The 15,513-nt window shown below is 35.9% G+C and overlaps 1 protein-coding gene across 1 annotated transcript in view; it reads left to right on the forward strand.

Annotated features, from left to right (window-relative positions):
- Positions 1 to 15,143, forward strand: part of LOC112047349 (uncharacterized) — a 102,201-nt gene extending 87,058 nt beyond the window's left edge. Inside the window, exons 10-13 of the mRNA XM_024084446.2 lie at positions 2,525 to 2,686; positions 11,949 to 12,163; positions 12,246 to 13,166; positions 13,427 to 15,143. Coding sequence (XP_023940214.2) covers positions 2,525 to 2,686; positions 11,949 to 12,163; positions 12,246 to 13,166; positions 13,427 to 13,973 — 1,845 coding nt within the window. The 3' untranslated portion in view covers positions 13,974 to 15,143. The remainder of the gene's footprint in view (positions 1 to 2,524; positions 2,687 to 11,948; positions 12,164 to 12,245; positions 13,167 to 13,426) is intronic.
- Positions 15,144 to 15,513: the final 370 nt, after the last annotated feature.

The following is a 15,513-nucleotide window of genomic DNA, read 5'->3' on the forward strand; positions in this document are numbered from 1 at the left end:
ACAGACTGCGTACTTTCAAATCTGTAGTTTTTATAGAAAAAAAGTGGTGTTTTACCATATTTATTTTCGTTTTTTCTCTTCATGAAAACCTTCTTTGGTATTTAAAGGAAATAAACTAAATTAGTTAGTTACTAGAGTTGTTCTAGAGTATTAAGCTTAGCAATCGTTTAACTTTCGTAGAGGTACAAAACATTTAAGAATATCAGAATTTAAAATAACTTTACCCGTTTCTGTTTCTTGTTGTGTGTAACCCATGATTGTCTATCTATCATGATCTAAATGTGATAATAGGATATTAGGTTTTCTTTTACAAGAGTCAATAGCTTAACGGTTCAGGAGTAGAACCAAATCCAAGAGATAATGGTTACATCCATGACTTAAATATTCTTTCCAATCATTCGACATATTCAGGTAAATGTTTGGTTAAGGGAATGTAAATTAGTTTAAAACAGCTTAAAATAAGGATTGTCTTAACCTATATGGGTGGAAAGTTCTCATCAATATAAAATTAATCAAGTCCAAGCACAAGGTAGCTCCTGTGAACCGTCGAGGAGGTCCCTTAACTCTCCTTCGTCTTTATCACTAGATCCCTAATACAGTCACAACTTATCTAGGTGGAAAGTTATCATCAATACAAAACTATCAAGTCCAAATACAAGGTAGCTGCTGTAAATCGTTGACGAATTCCATCGTCTGTGTTTCGGCTCCATCATCAGACTAACTCCAGACCTTCATAAAATTGTAGTGGTTCAAAATACCTTATTACAACAAACGTACTAGCCGTCTCTACAATTTTCAAAAGTTCCCCTCAATTTCTCCAGGTTGCCATCATCAGATCCTGACATAAAAAAAATGGGACCACTCTGAAATCATACCCTTCACAACAAAAAAGAATTTTCAATGTGGTCTATAAATGACGTAATTATCGCTGGACATACATAAAAAAATATATACATACCGAACGTAGTACCTCTTCCTCAAAGTCGGGAGTCGGAAGTCGGTTAAAAAAGACAAACAAGCGTTTCTTTCGTAAAACACGCTATGTCATTCATTCGCTACGTTTAGCGCTTCACGGTCCTGCAGTGCGGTGTTTCGTTCCATTCATTCGGCATTCCACAGTTTGCATTAAGAATGGATGAGCGCTACGCTGAAGTTATTTTTTGTTGGCACTTTAATCAGTAAAGTTTTCTCGCTAGATAGTTCGAGTAAATAGTGCACCTGGCTAGAGCAAATCACTTCCTGCTCGTAGATTGTGTACTTCGGAAGTAGGTCACGCTTTATTCTCCAGTAGAAACATTATTGCAACTGTGTTTTAATATGGCAAACTGCTGGTACAAACGAGCAAGTACTTTATCGTTTTTATTGGACGGAAGAAATGTTGTTTTCATTGTGTTTTATAAAATAAAATAGAATATTGTGATGATACAGTTTCACGGTATTTCGTGCGGGCTTTTTTTATTTTTATTTGAAAAATAAAATGTATTCTCTTTTCGAATTGCCTCGCTAGTAAATACATTATAATATAAAATATGAAATAACTTACTACAGCTGAAAATAAAACTAGTTTTCAAAATTTTTTATAAGTTAGGTAATGGTAATTATAACAAAACTAACATACCTTTTCGCGGTTCTACACGCGTAATATAAAGTATGTTGTTACTATGCATGTAATTGTAGAGCCTCAATAGCCTAAACGGTAAGAGCGGTCGGACACATCACTGAGGGTTGGTGGTTCGATTCCCGCCCTGTTGGTCTATTGTCGTACCCACACCTAACACAGTCTTTCCCGACTAGTTGGTGGGAATGGGAATATTGGTCATATTTAAAAAAAGTATGGCAAATATTCTTTAAAAAAAATCATAAGTGCATTTCTGCTGTGCTAATCTTCCTTTACTTTAAGCATCCGAACGATTTTGTAATGTAACTACTACATGCAAAGTCAAACCGTCTTCCGAAACTAGAAGAACTATGTATCATTATTAACCCCTATTCGGCTCAATACTGAGCTCGAGTCTCCTCTCAGAATGAGAGGGGTTAGGCCAATAGTCCACCACGGGTCACAATGCGGATTGGCAGACTTCACACACGCTGACAATTAAGAAAATTTTCTGGTTTCCTTACGATATTTTTCCTTCACCGTTTGAGACACGTGATATTTAATTTCTTAAAATGCACACAACTGAAAAGTTGGAGGTGCATGCCCCAAACCTGATTCGAACCCACAACCTCCGGAAACAGAGGCAGGGGTCATATCTACTGGGCTATCATGGCTCAAACAAACAACTATGTATACTACTTTATCACTTATTTATTTATTTAAAAAAATATTTAAATACCAAACACTATTAAAGATTTATAAAAAAATTCAACTCACCCGCTGCGGGACATTAGAGTGCCCAAGCAACCGGTGGTCAGGATTCCAGAGTGATGGACCTCCTTACGCGCCGTCTCAAGAATAACTGCCTTCTGTATCTCTATATCATCATTATTATTATGGTGTTTTGAGCATAATTTTCTGTTTTAGTTGGACATGACTGATAAGAAGTATCTTCTGGGCTCCTTCTGTCGAGAAGAGTCGCCGCGACTGTGCGACCACGCTCTTCTGTCGAACGCCACCCGCGCTACTCGGCCTTGTGCACCGAGCGAGAGTTACATCACCACCGGGCCAGCCCTCACTATATTACAGGTAAACTAAACAATGTTGACTGCCTTTTAAACTTTAATTAAGAAAACACACTAGCAAGAAAAAAAAGCTGGCTCGAATTTTTTTTTATTATTTACAAGTTAGCCCTTGACTACAATCTCACCTGGTGGTAAGTGATGATGCGGGCTAACTTGGTAGGAGGAGGATGAAAATCCACACACCTTTCGGTTTCTACACAACATCGTACGGAACGCTAAATCGCTTGGCGGTACGTCTTTGGCGGTAGGGTGGTAACTAGCCACGGCTGAAGCCTCCCACCAGCCAGACCTGGACCAATTAAGAAAATCTCAATCGGCCCAGGCGGGGATCGAACCAAGGACCTCCGTTCTGTAAATCCACCTCGCATACCACAATGCCGCGGAGGCCGTCAAAATTCTTTTGAATATTCATAACAAGAAAAACAACTCGCTTGGGTGATATTGTATATTACAATACACTAATAGACACTACATGGTTTCACCTGCGTAGTTCCCGTTCCCGTTTGAATACGGGGATAAAATATAGCCTGTAGCACCCGGGGATAGTGTAGCTAACCAACAGTGAAAGAATTTTTCAAATAGGTTTAGTAGTTTCGGAGCCTATACTCGTACAATGCAAACGAACAAACAATACAATCTTACGTCTTTAGAATATTCACATAGATACAGTAGGTAGGTACCTACTTACAAGTTTTTTACAAAAATATAGATAACGTAGATAGATGATAATGCAAAGGACGCCGAAAATACCTAGATTTTATACAAATATCTTCGTTTTCTAATTGCTCATCCGTAATTATATTAGTTCGAATTATTAGTATTAAGAGCCGATGGACGTTGGGGTCCCAATCGGAAAGCGCAGTTATTGGTCGACCCCCCACTAGGTGGACCGAAGACATCAAGCGAGTAGCAGGGAGCCGCTGGATGCTGGCGGTTCGAGACCGTTTCGTTTGGAAGTCCATGCAAGAGGCCTATGTCCAGCAGTGGACGTCCATCGGCTGATGATGATGATGATGAATTCTATTAGATGAGTCTTTACTATTTACGTATTTATTTGTTTTAATCGTAATTTTTTACGTTACACAGGAACATTCTATAATTTTCGAACGAATTTACGATTTCAGAGTGCTAAAAGTCGTTGACTTTTGTTCGCCACAACTTTTCTGGCTCTCGACTCTATAACATTATAATTGGCGGTGCCAAGAAAACAAAATAATACATAGAGCGCTACCTATTTGGCTAGGCATCTCCTTCAAATCGCTTAGTAGATAGGGGAAAAAAATAAGATCGTACTTACATATGATCTTATTTTCCTCGATAGTGTAATGTTTAATGAAATCGGTTGAGTTTTTCCTTATACACATCTTACATTTATTCACTACTAGTGGACGCCCGCGACTTCGTCCGCGTGGAATTCAGTTTTTCATAAATCCCGCGGGAACCATGGATTTTTCCGGGATGAATTTTTTTCCTAAAAGAGGAACAAACATACATACACACTTACACACTTTCACACTTACATACAAACTTTCTCCTTTATAATATTAGTAGGAAGTAGAATATAATAGATTTATAGAATAGATAATTTTAATATAATTTTGTAAAAGTGTTGAGGTGCAAGGTTAAATACGAATACATTTGGGGTGGACCACTTAGGGGTATGAAAAATAGTTATTTTCAACCTAATCTCAGACCTACCGAATATACCAGATACCTACATAATTATAGTTTCATCAAAATTAGTCAAGCCGTTTCGAAGGAGTATGACAACTAACACTTAAACGAAAATTGGAATTACCTGCTTATTAGCCAACGCCCCGTGCTTTTACGAAGATAAAAATGAACCTATGACTCTCACAAATAACGTGACTTTCTAGATTTTTCCAAATCGATTCAGTAGATCCAGAGATTACCCCTGTGACACCACAAACTCTACCTCTTTATAATATTAATAAAGAAGTATTTCTTCGAATGATTTCACCGCAGCTAGTTGCCTCGACTGGTGACAAATGACTGGCTCATTTTTCGTGCAAATTCAATTCTTGCCACCACGTGGGCATGATTTGTATAGTTATTAGGGTAAGTCAGCTTAAGTATTGTATTATTTCTTAGTGACAAAGCTATGATTTATGAACAAATTTTTAAAACTGTAACTCTAAAAATGAAGGACTTTCCATACAAACTTTCAACCCCTGTTTCACCCCCTTCTTATTTTTTTTGCAAAAAAAAAGTATCCTATAACCTTGTCCGTATTATGGTTTTAAATTGTGTCAAGTTTCATTTGAATTCATTTAGTAGTTTCAGCGTGCCCAAATAACAAAAAACACGGACAGACAAACGGACAGACAATTTTAGCTTCAGTATCGATTATATAGTGCCCCCTAACAAAAAATTTCAAAATATCTTCAATGTACAGAATGTACAAAATGTACAGAATTCTTATTATAAGTATAGATTCTAGATGGCGCTGGCGACAGTTATGCCACGGTAACGTTTGGTGTTACAAATGCTATAAGTAAAATCCCAAATTGCGAATAAATGTATAGAATTCGACCAGTTTTATTACAAGTATAGATATAGATTATGTCAAGTAATTTATCTGAGTAACGTCTGCTTCTATCAATCGTCTCAAATTGAGATATTGTGTATAGAGGGCATCATTTGTCTACGTATCCGTTGGAACAAGATGCAATTTCAGCAGTTTGTATCAATCATGTATATGTCGAACGGCAAACTGTGCTCCGCCACAATTAATGTTCGTTCCACGTATCACTGGCACATGCTCACTTCTAAGACGTTGGGTTTAATAACTAAACATAACATCTGCTTTATTATTAGTACGGAGTTTCAATGGAGCTTTTAAAATATTTGGAAAATAACAACAGTAAAACATAATTAAGAAAGAAAACAATAAGAAATTTAAGCCAAAATCTATACAATTAAAAAACAAAATAAAAAAAAGCATGTAAAACTCTTACTAAAAAAAGATTTGTTTCTTAATCATTCTCCTCTTTCATTCCTAATATCATAATATTTTGTATCAGTATCAGCAATATTTTTGTATTACGAAGTTTAAAATTTTTCGTGTTATTATGTAACAGAAAAACTAACAACGTATAGGTTCTCAATTCGTAACGCCAACTACACACGATCAAGTCTGCAGTACAGCCTGCAGACTTGAATAAAATATCGAAATCCCAATAATCTTTAAGCTTTATTGTCGTTAGCTGGCGTAACATCCCAATGATGTGCTCAAATGTAATGATTCCCCAAAGTCATCGATAGTTAGGCATTACAGACACAAATAGAACTAAAGAAAATAGTAGTAAAAGTACTCATACGAGTATACATGTAGAAACCGAAAGGGGTGTGGATTTTCATCCTCCTCCTTGACAAGTTAGCCCGCTTCCATCTTAGACTGCATCATCACTTATCATCAGGTGAGATTGTAGTCAAGGGCTAACTTGTAAAAGAAAAAAAAAAAAAAAAACATAATATCAAAGCATTATAGCAACACAATTCAACATCAAGGAAAGAATATCTAGGCTCGCTATCCAAACACGGCGGAAAGCAAAGGACTTGGCTTATGTGAAGGTCTTTCGAGGTCTTTCATTACATCGCAAACATTGTGCCTCCATTTTGGTTCACTCAACTATGCATGGAGCGGTACGGCGCGGCTTGCAGTTCCATGAAAAATATAACGCACATACACTATCCGTGGATGTCAGTAGAATGAAAGTAATTGGAAAGTATGACACCATTTTTCTGAGTGGTTCAGAATACGTGATTGTATATCATGTGGACAAACACAAATCCCATCTTTTGAACCACGAAATAAAATTATTATGATTTAAAATTACAATTTGCTATAGTGATATCCTGGGGAGTTTACAATGGGGAATATCATATCTGTTAATATTTTTTTAATTAGAATAAATTAGAGTTTTTTAAAGATGTTTAAGATTTCGATTACCAAAAACGGAAAATTTAAAAGTATTTTACTGGTATGGAATGTTAACTTTGATCATACCAAACTCATATAATATTATTTAAAGCGAAGTTTGCTGTACGTATCTAATTATTATTTATAATAGGTACAACATTCCATCAAGTCAACGCCTATGTCAAGTCAAGTCCTATTTATCTAAAATAATATATCTATACTTATAGTAAAACTGGTCGAATTCTATACAATTATTCGCATTTTGTGATTTTACTTATACCATTTGTAACACCAAACGTCACCGTGGCATAACGGACGCCAGCGCCATCTAGAATCTATACTTATAATACGAATTCTGTACATTTTGTATATTGAAGATGTTCTGAAAATTTTTGTTGGGTTCCCCCCAATTATATAATCAATACTGAAGCTATAAATATTTTTTTTTTTGATTTTTTGTCTGTCTGTGTTTTTTGTTATTCGGGTATCACGCTGAAACTACTGAACAAATTCAAATGAAACTTGGCACGGTTTAAAACCATAATACGAAAAAGGTTATAAAATACTTTTTATTGCGAAAATAAAATGAAAAGAGGGTGAAATAGGGGTTGAAAAATTGTATGGAAAGTCCTAAAAATTTGTTCATAAATCATAAAAAAAATATGAAATATAATGTAATTCAAAAATTTTTTAAATTCAGCCCCTAAAGTGGTGCAATAGGGCTTGAAACATTGATTTCCACGCGGGCGAAGTCTCGGGCGTCCGCTAGTATATAAAAGTTTACAATCCAAGTAGTTGTAGGCCAATTTCAATAAACTTATTAATATTAGACCACTGAATACAATTAAATTGTCATATCAAATAAACTAACCATATAAGCTCATTGCTACATTTTAATTGGAACAATAATTTATGTCATGAACAAAATATAATTGGACCGAAACCGTAATACAAAAGGAGCCTGCAACAGCCAGACACACCTTACGAAGGCTGACATTTTACGTAGGCTGAAATACGTCAGCCTATGCTCTAACCATCGATAAGTACGGTAATCAATCATGGAGTTTACCGTAGCATATCTTGGTCAAGATCCTCAAATGTCCAAGTATAAAATATATTTTTTTTGTTATTTTTATTGTACATCATGAGTAAATCATGTTTCCAGTAGCCTGACTTTTAACTTTATGGCAAACGTTCGATACAGAGATCCTTAAAGTTTGATCTACAACGGTACTTTTCAAAGGATTACTGCGAAGATAAATGGGTAGACGTTGAATCTTAGTAGACATATAAGTTAAGTAGAAGTAGAAGACTGGCGATTGCCGACATCAATTCTTATATTATAAGAAAGAAAATATCATATAAAAAAGCTTTATAGTTTACGACTGAGGGTTTGGACCCTTGTAATCTGCTACCTTCCAAAGCCACTAAATTGTGTATTCTATATCTCGTGCCGCAGAGCCGTGATAGCCCAGTGATCTCTGCCTCCGATTCCGGAGAGTGTGGGTTCGAACCTGGTCTGGGGCATGCATCTCCAACTTTCCATTGGTGTGCATTTTAGGAAATTAAATGTCTCAAACGGTGAATGGAAAAATATCGTGAGGAAACCTGCATACTACAGAATTTTTTTAATTCTCTGCGTGTGTGAAGTCTGCCAATCCGCATTGGGCCAGCGTGGTGGACTAACCCCTTTCATTCTGAGAGGAGACTCGAGGTCAGCAGTGAGCTGAATTTAGTGAGGGTTGATAATGATATCTCGTGAAGAGAAAAAGACATATTGTCGTCCATTAGCGGTGAAGATAGATAATTCTCCCTTTCGTACTAACTTAATAATTAGCTACTGTAGCACAAGCTGACCTACTTTAAGCCTTCCAAGAATGAAGTACGTCTGGCTATTGCAGAATTTTTGTCCATATGGTTGTAATATATCATAATTATATAGTATAGAGACACAATTATCTTTCACGTTTCAATGAATTACATTTTGTGAAATTCTCTTAGTTAAATTTCTATATTTGCTGATCCATAATAGCAAGCTCCCACAGATCCACGCACGAGACGGGCCACAAATCGTTCCCGACGCTGACATATTCCCGGCTTTTGTCGATTACGTGAGCGGAATATTATAGGAGGTTCGATACCGTTAAATTTGCTGTAATGTTGCGCAATCGTATCCAATTTTCTATTACAATTCCATTTTTAGCTTGAGCATTATAATGACTTATTTGATTGGTTTTAGATGTGATTTTCTCAATACTCTGTTGTATGTTTTTATGTATCCATGTGGTATCTTAAATCATCATCATCATCATTATCAACCCATATTCAGTTCACTGCTGAGCTTGAGTCTCCTTTGAGAATGAGCGGGGCTAGGCCAATAGTCCATCACGCTGACCCAATGCGGATTGGCAGACTTCACACGCAGAGAAATGAGAAAATTCTCTGGTATTCAGATTTCCTCACGAAGTTTTTCTTCACCGTTTGAGACACGTGATATTTAGTTGCATAAAATGCACACATCTGAAAAGTTGAAGGTGCATACCCCGGACCGGATTCAAGCCCATATCCTCCGGAATCGGCAGAGGTCATATCCACTGAGCTATCACTACTCTGATATCTTTAATTAATCACTTACACCTATTGATTCATTTAATTGTAGCTCTTTTAAATAGAGACGTATTAAGAGAAATATTTTTAGTTATTCCTAAAGTCTCTTTATCTCCTTTCCCACCTATAGTGTTGCATAGGACCGTAACAGAGACATCCTCCGTAAATCGTAATCCTCATGTGTGAGTGTCGTGACCACCTCCATCACTGATCCTTGTCCTTAGGATGTTATGCCATATTTTCCTATCTCCGGCTACGCGAAGAGCATCGTAAACTGTGGACTTGAATGTAGTGCGGACCTGGTCACATACAGACATATTTCCAGATTTATCCCAGGCTTTTCAGCGACAGTCTTTATCATGATTCAGGATAGATCAACAGTCTTCATCTCCGGTTTTGTAGACCGCTTCCAAGTTGCTTTTAGCCTGCCACTCCATTGATTGCACTCCTGTGCGATACTTGCGGCGTAAAGAGGAGTCTTACCAGTACCATTTATTAACTTCATTTTATTTGATCAATGATAGAGAATAAGCTCACAGAATAAGCTCACTCTTGATAATAGTAGCAAAACATAACGAATTTTTAAAATAATACTTAATGAATTGTAAATATTTTCTCTTAAATACTTGGTCAGCCTTTTTTTTATTCTTTACAAGTTAGCCCTTGACCACAATCTCACCTGATGGTAAGTGACGATGCAATCTAAGATGGAAGCGGTCTAATTTGTTAGGAGGAGGATAAAAATCCACACCCCTTTTCGGTTTCTACACGACATCGTACCGGAACGCTAAATCGCTTGGCGGTACGTAGGGTGGTAACTAGCCACGGCCGAAGTGGACCAATTAAGAAAACCTCAATCGGCCCACCCGGAGATCGAACCCAGGATCTCCGTCTTGTAAATCTATCGCGCATACCACTGCGCCACGGAAGCAGTCAATCTTTTTTATATGTAGTGGTAAATTAAATTAGCTATCGTCATTGAAGCATTATATGAAAGCCGCATATTTTTCAAGACTTCATTCTATGAGCACAAGGAATTTTTCTGCTCTCTGACATTAAGTGAGCAAAGGGAAGATAAGTCACGCGTAGACTTGCACCCGCCACAGTGAATAATGCAAGAGGCACGTGCACTCTCCGCTCGCAGTGATGGAATGCTTAAGTGCTGTCACTTTATTACAGAGAGCAAAGAGAATAAAAGCTTGATGACTGTTTGTGCTAATTTACTGAGATTCAGTGAGATGAACATTTGTTTTTAAGGACAAGTTGGTGTTTGATTGCACTCTCATCTTTTTAAAATACCACATTGATGGACCATGCAGATGGTTAGTGAAGCTCTGTCTCAGAACTCTTCACAGGGTATTCAAAAAGTTCCGCCCTGTATCCAATAACCTTTAGGATTTTACACCTGTAATTGGCAACCATGCCCTTCAGACTGGGTTTTCGGAAAATTCTGTCTGGTCTATACGATTCAGCATCAAATTGCAACGATAAATTGTTGATCGACACTCTTATCGGTCGGTAGGCTTAGCATACGATATCGTGAAGAGAAAAAGACATATTGTCGACCGACAGCGGTAATATTGCTCTCTTTCATCCCAATGCAACAATAGAGATATATTTAAGAGAAAGAAAGAAATATTTTCAATTCCGCCGCTATTGGTTGACACTTATCTTTCTCTCGTCACAAGGGTGTCACTAGATAATCATAGGCTGAAGACATAAGTTAATTTTTAAAGTGTTATTTTTAGGTAGTTTCGTTCATTTAAGAAGTCAGTACACGTGATCGCCAATAATTTAGTTATCAAAATAGATCTTCTTTGAACTCATTAGAAGCTATATTATGTTTTGTAGCACTATACTTAATGAAATGTGTATCGTGTTTGATTATTTGACAAACAACATTGATTCCAATAATATTTGTGCGAAACGCGCGAAGTGGAGCGTCCTAGTTAATACAGGGAACCTGGTCTTAAGCAAGTTGTTAAAGTCACAAGTTGAGAACTGCTTTATTATTCAATATTAAATTCAACGTCGGAAGGACTGAAGCAAGTTTCCTAACTAAATATTTGAAGTTTTACTACTGCACGCAATCTTGTTCCATATCTTTATTGAACTTGGTTATTGATTTATTTTATGTTACGAACATGAAATGCATCAAATCTCTTTCATCTAGGGAATATATATATTTGTAAACATATATAACTTTCTAAATGAAATACCAAAACAAGTCATTGGTAAATCAATTATTAAACTTATAAATAAAATTTAAAATTTAATTGTCTGTCTGTGATTTCAAAATAACTGTTTTCAAGCTAATACACGATAATATTTACTAAAAATTAATCAACCTTTTTTTAAATTTTCTGTGTCTGTCTTTCTATATATCCGAACGAATCTCGGCTGAACCAGCCGTTAGAGAGATTGTAATGGGACTTTCAATGGAAGATAGAGGAAGTTATAGAACAACAAAATAGACTACTATTTATCCTGGAAAAATACATGGTTCCCGCGGAATTTGTAAAAAACAGAATTTTACGCGTACAAAGTCGCAGGCGTCCGCTAGTAGATAAAATTATAAACTAAGTTACGTTATATACATGCTACAGATTAAATTAGAAGTAAACAAGTTATTTGCACATCGGGACCCCAATTTGTTTTAACTTCAACCGTTGTCTGCTAATTTTACAAATGCTAAATAAGAAATATTTTCCCGCAGGAGTTGCGTCAAGGCTCAGCATTGTATCCCGTCTCTTTCCTACTACGCTACGAGTTCGTGGACGTGAGCGAGCAAGGACAACCATTAGTAGACTCTCAATCGGCCTGCGACAGGGTTTTCAAGTCAGCACTCACATATTCTGGAAGATTTCAAGCACCGCGTGCCATATTTTATTACGGGAGAGGTGGAGCACAAAATCTTACTTGTATACTAAGGTAAACTAATATACATAAAGGTTTCTCAAATGAATGTTTATCTCTTTTTATTGTTACTACTATTTTTTTTTATTATTCGCAGATTTGAAGCAAAACATGGCGAAAGAATACAACTGACATTTACTAACACGTATTTCGGAAATAAAATTTGTAGTACCCATAAAGATTCCCGCACTAGCCGCTGGAAATGTGACAGGCCGGCTAAAAGGATTATAGGGGGCGAAGGATTGTCACAAATTATTATCACTGAGTATCCTTGGGAAGGAATCCCAATTCAAAGAGATTGCTTATGCACGAATCGTTCTGAACCTTTGAACATACACACATTGACAGCGCCTGTTGTTGAAGTAAATTTCACAGTGACAATGATGAATATAACAGAAGATTATGATGATTTTGCTTTTGAAGGTGAATACAAATTTATTCCTACTGGACCTGGTGATGATAGTATATGCTCTTCAGGTTGGGGTGATCGTAAACTTAGAGGCAGTAGTGGCGAAATAAGGTTATACGATAAAAGAGAAGCTTCTGTAGCACCTGATATTGTAGGTGATAGACATGTAATTTCGGAAAGCGTAAGAGCGGAAGTGGCCTGTGTTCATAGGCCATGGCTTATTGAACCCGGAGGCGATGATGTTACGCCTATGCAAGGAAGATATCTTTATGTAAAGATTCCAGGTTACGAAATTACTTCGAACTCTCCGTATTGCAAAACGCACAATCGGTTATTTGTTTACGAAGCACGAGATACGTCGATCTATCGAAAAATTTGTCCAGATATTAGTAATACTGTTGTACTTTACTCTCCTGGCTGGAAATCAGCTCAAACAACAATAGAATCGTCACTCAAACCTCACGCACGAAGCTACGTTTTAGATTTCTTACAACATGAACAGGCAGATTACTCGGTGAAATGGATAGAAATAATGAAGAAAGCGAGTATCGAACATGACCCGGATACAAATATTTTACCTTCTTCTGCTACGCTCGATTGCCGTTATAAGTAAGTATAAATATAGTAACAGTTTTGTACAGGAAAGTTCGAAACTTTTATCTTCCTCATCTGTATTTTTCCACACAAATTCCTTGTATTTTTCGTAAAAAAATTAATCATAAATTAATAAATTCCCTAATAAAAATCAAACTGGTATTATAAAAATAATATAATTTAATTTTAAAGACTAATATTGTCATGTGAAATTTGAACCAGGAAGTATTTTTGTTGTAGAAAAATAATGTTCATGTTTTTGTGTCTTGTTTTAGCTGTCCGGAACTAAACGCCTGTATCCCTATAGCATTGTGGTGTGATGGCAGCCCTCATTGTCCTTCCGGTTACGACGAAGACGATTCCAATTGTTCATTTAAGTTATCCCTACCAACACCATATGTTGCTGCACTCGCTGGTATCGGTCTTCTTATATGTGCCTTAGCAATAACACTATGTGCATGTAAAAGACGTCGAAGAAAAGATAAAGAATTCAAAGCACGACTTGATGGTGCGTTACCACCTGAGGAGAGACCCTATGATCATGCGAAAGTCAACGGAGTTCCTGAAACAACACAACAATATGCAACAGTACAGAAATATGCAACTATAGACAAATACAGTTTAAGTCAAAAATACAGTGCCGGGTTAAACGATGCAAGATATTACGATGAAGTAGCACAAAGAGATAAACTTGCTGATACAAGATATGCTAGTTTAGGCCGTGGTGGTAGAGGCCTTCGTGCTGAAAATAATAGAGGAAATGGTTCTAGACGAGCAATGCCCGATCTAGGTTATCCAGACTTAAAAGATGGTTTCTGTTGACACTCCCCTGATCTGTTAGAAACGACAGTATAGCGTCTGAAATATTAAGAGTCTTACTGCTGAAAAGACGTCGAACTGGTAATTTGTAAAACTTATGTGTTCACATACAAGTTAAAGTGTTTCTATAATATGTGTGTTAAAACTTCAACGTTATTTCAATAGGCTATCTCTAGAGGACATACGAATAACTTCCATGGACGTGCGAATATATTTTATTGTAAACTTGCCACATTTATAAAACAAAATGTATTCTAATTACCGTAATAAAGAAGAATAAAGAATAAATGAGCAATTACCGCTCAAAAATGGTGTAATGTTACATAAAAGAAATGATTAATGACAATAGTGGAGTGACGCAATCTTTAAGACCTTATTTAATAAATTAAAAATTGTCATCGTATTATATTTAAATAAAGACTGAATTGGCGAAAGTGCCTCCCTAACTAATTTGATCAGCAATAATGCACTCACATGCGTTGTTGAAAAGTAATTAAAAAAATAATCTACTAATATTGATGTTTAACTTCGTTTTCTTCAATAAAATACATAGTTATATATTATCGTCATATTCACTTTGTATATATTAAGACAACAATAATTGCTGCTGTTATCTTAAAATATTAATTGCCTTCCAAATAGAAAATTGGTCATAAATTTAATTTATCTGCATTATAAACATTGTAATCACATCAAATAACATATCTGTATGTAAATAAAATGCTTGACAATACGATTTTAAGATACAAGTTAAATCAATATAAATTGTAATATTAATAAATGCGTGGTTAGGAAGTAAACGAAAAATTTTACAATTTGGATACACAAATAATTTGACAAGGTACTATAGTAAATTGTTTATTTTGCTATGTTTGCGATTCACATCGCAATTAATTTGTAACATTGGCGAATAATTATGTAGAAATAAATGAAAATATACATCTGTATTGAAAATCTAGTTATAAAATGAAATGTGATATAGGTTGTAAAAAATGTAGATAAGACAACAAGAACTGTATAACTTGATAATGTGAATAAATTTTCCTTATGTACCATATAGATTCTTGATATGTGTGTAAATTTATCTTATAAGTATACAATAACTGATTGTAAATAAATTATAGCTTAAGAATTTTTAACATCTGTAAGTAATTTCCGAGTAAAAGGAATAATAAAGTCATTTCTAAAAATAACTTTGAGTCTTTTTTGTTTCATGGCTAAGTAATGTTTAATACCTACTATACATTTATAAAAGATATCATCTTTAACAAATCATATTTGGCTCATTGTTGAGCATGAGTCTCCTCTTAGAATAAGAGGGGTCAGGCTAATAGTCCATCACGCTGGCCTAATGCGGATTGGTATAGACGTATAAAATTAAAAAAAATCTCAGGTACGCAGGTTTTTGTTATAATTATCGCGAATGAATTTCTTAAAATGCACATAAATAAAAAGCTCGAGGCAGATGCCCGGGACGGGAATCGAACCTACGTCTTCCAAAACGAACACAGAGATGATATCAGTGGGCTATCACGGCTTCTCT

Source organism: Bicyclus anynana, chromosome 14 (assembly GCF_947172395.1).
Source record: "Bicyclus anynana chromosome 14, ilBicAnyn1.1, whole genome shotgun sequence".
NCBI classification, from domain to species: domain Eukaryota; kingdom Metazoa; phylum Arthropoda; class Insecta; order Lepidoptera; family Nymphalidae; genus Bicyclus; species Bicyclus anynana.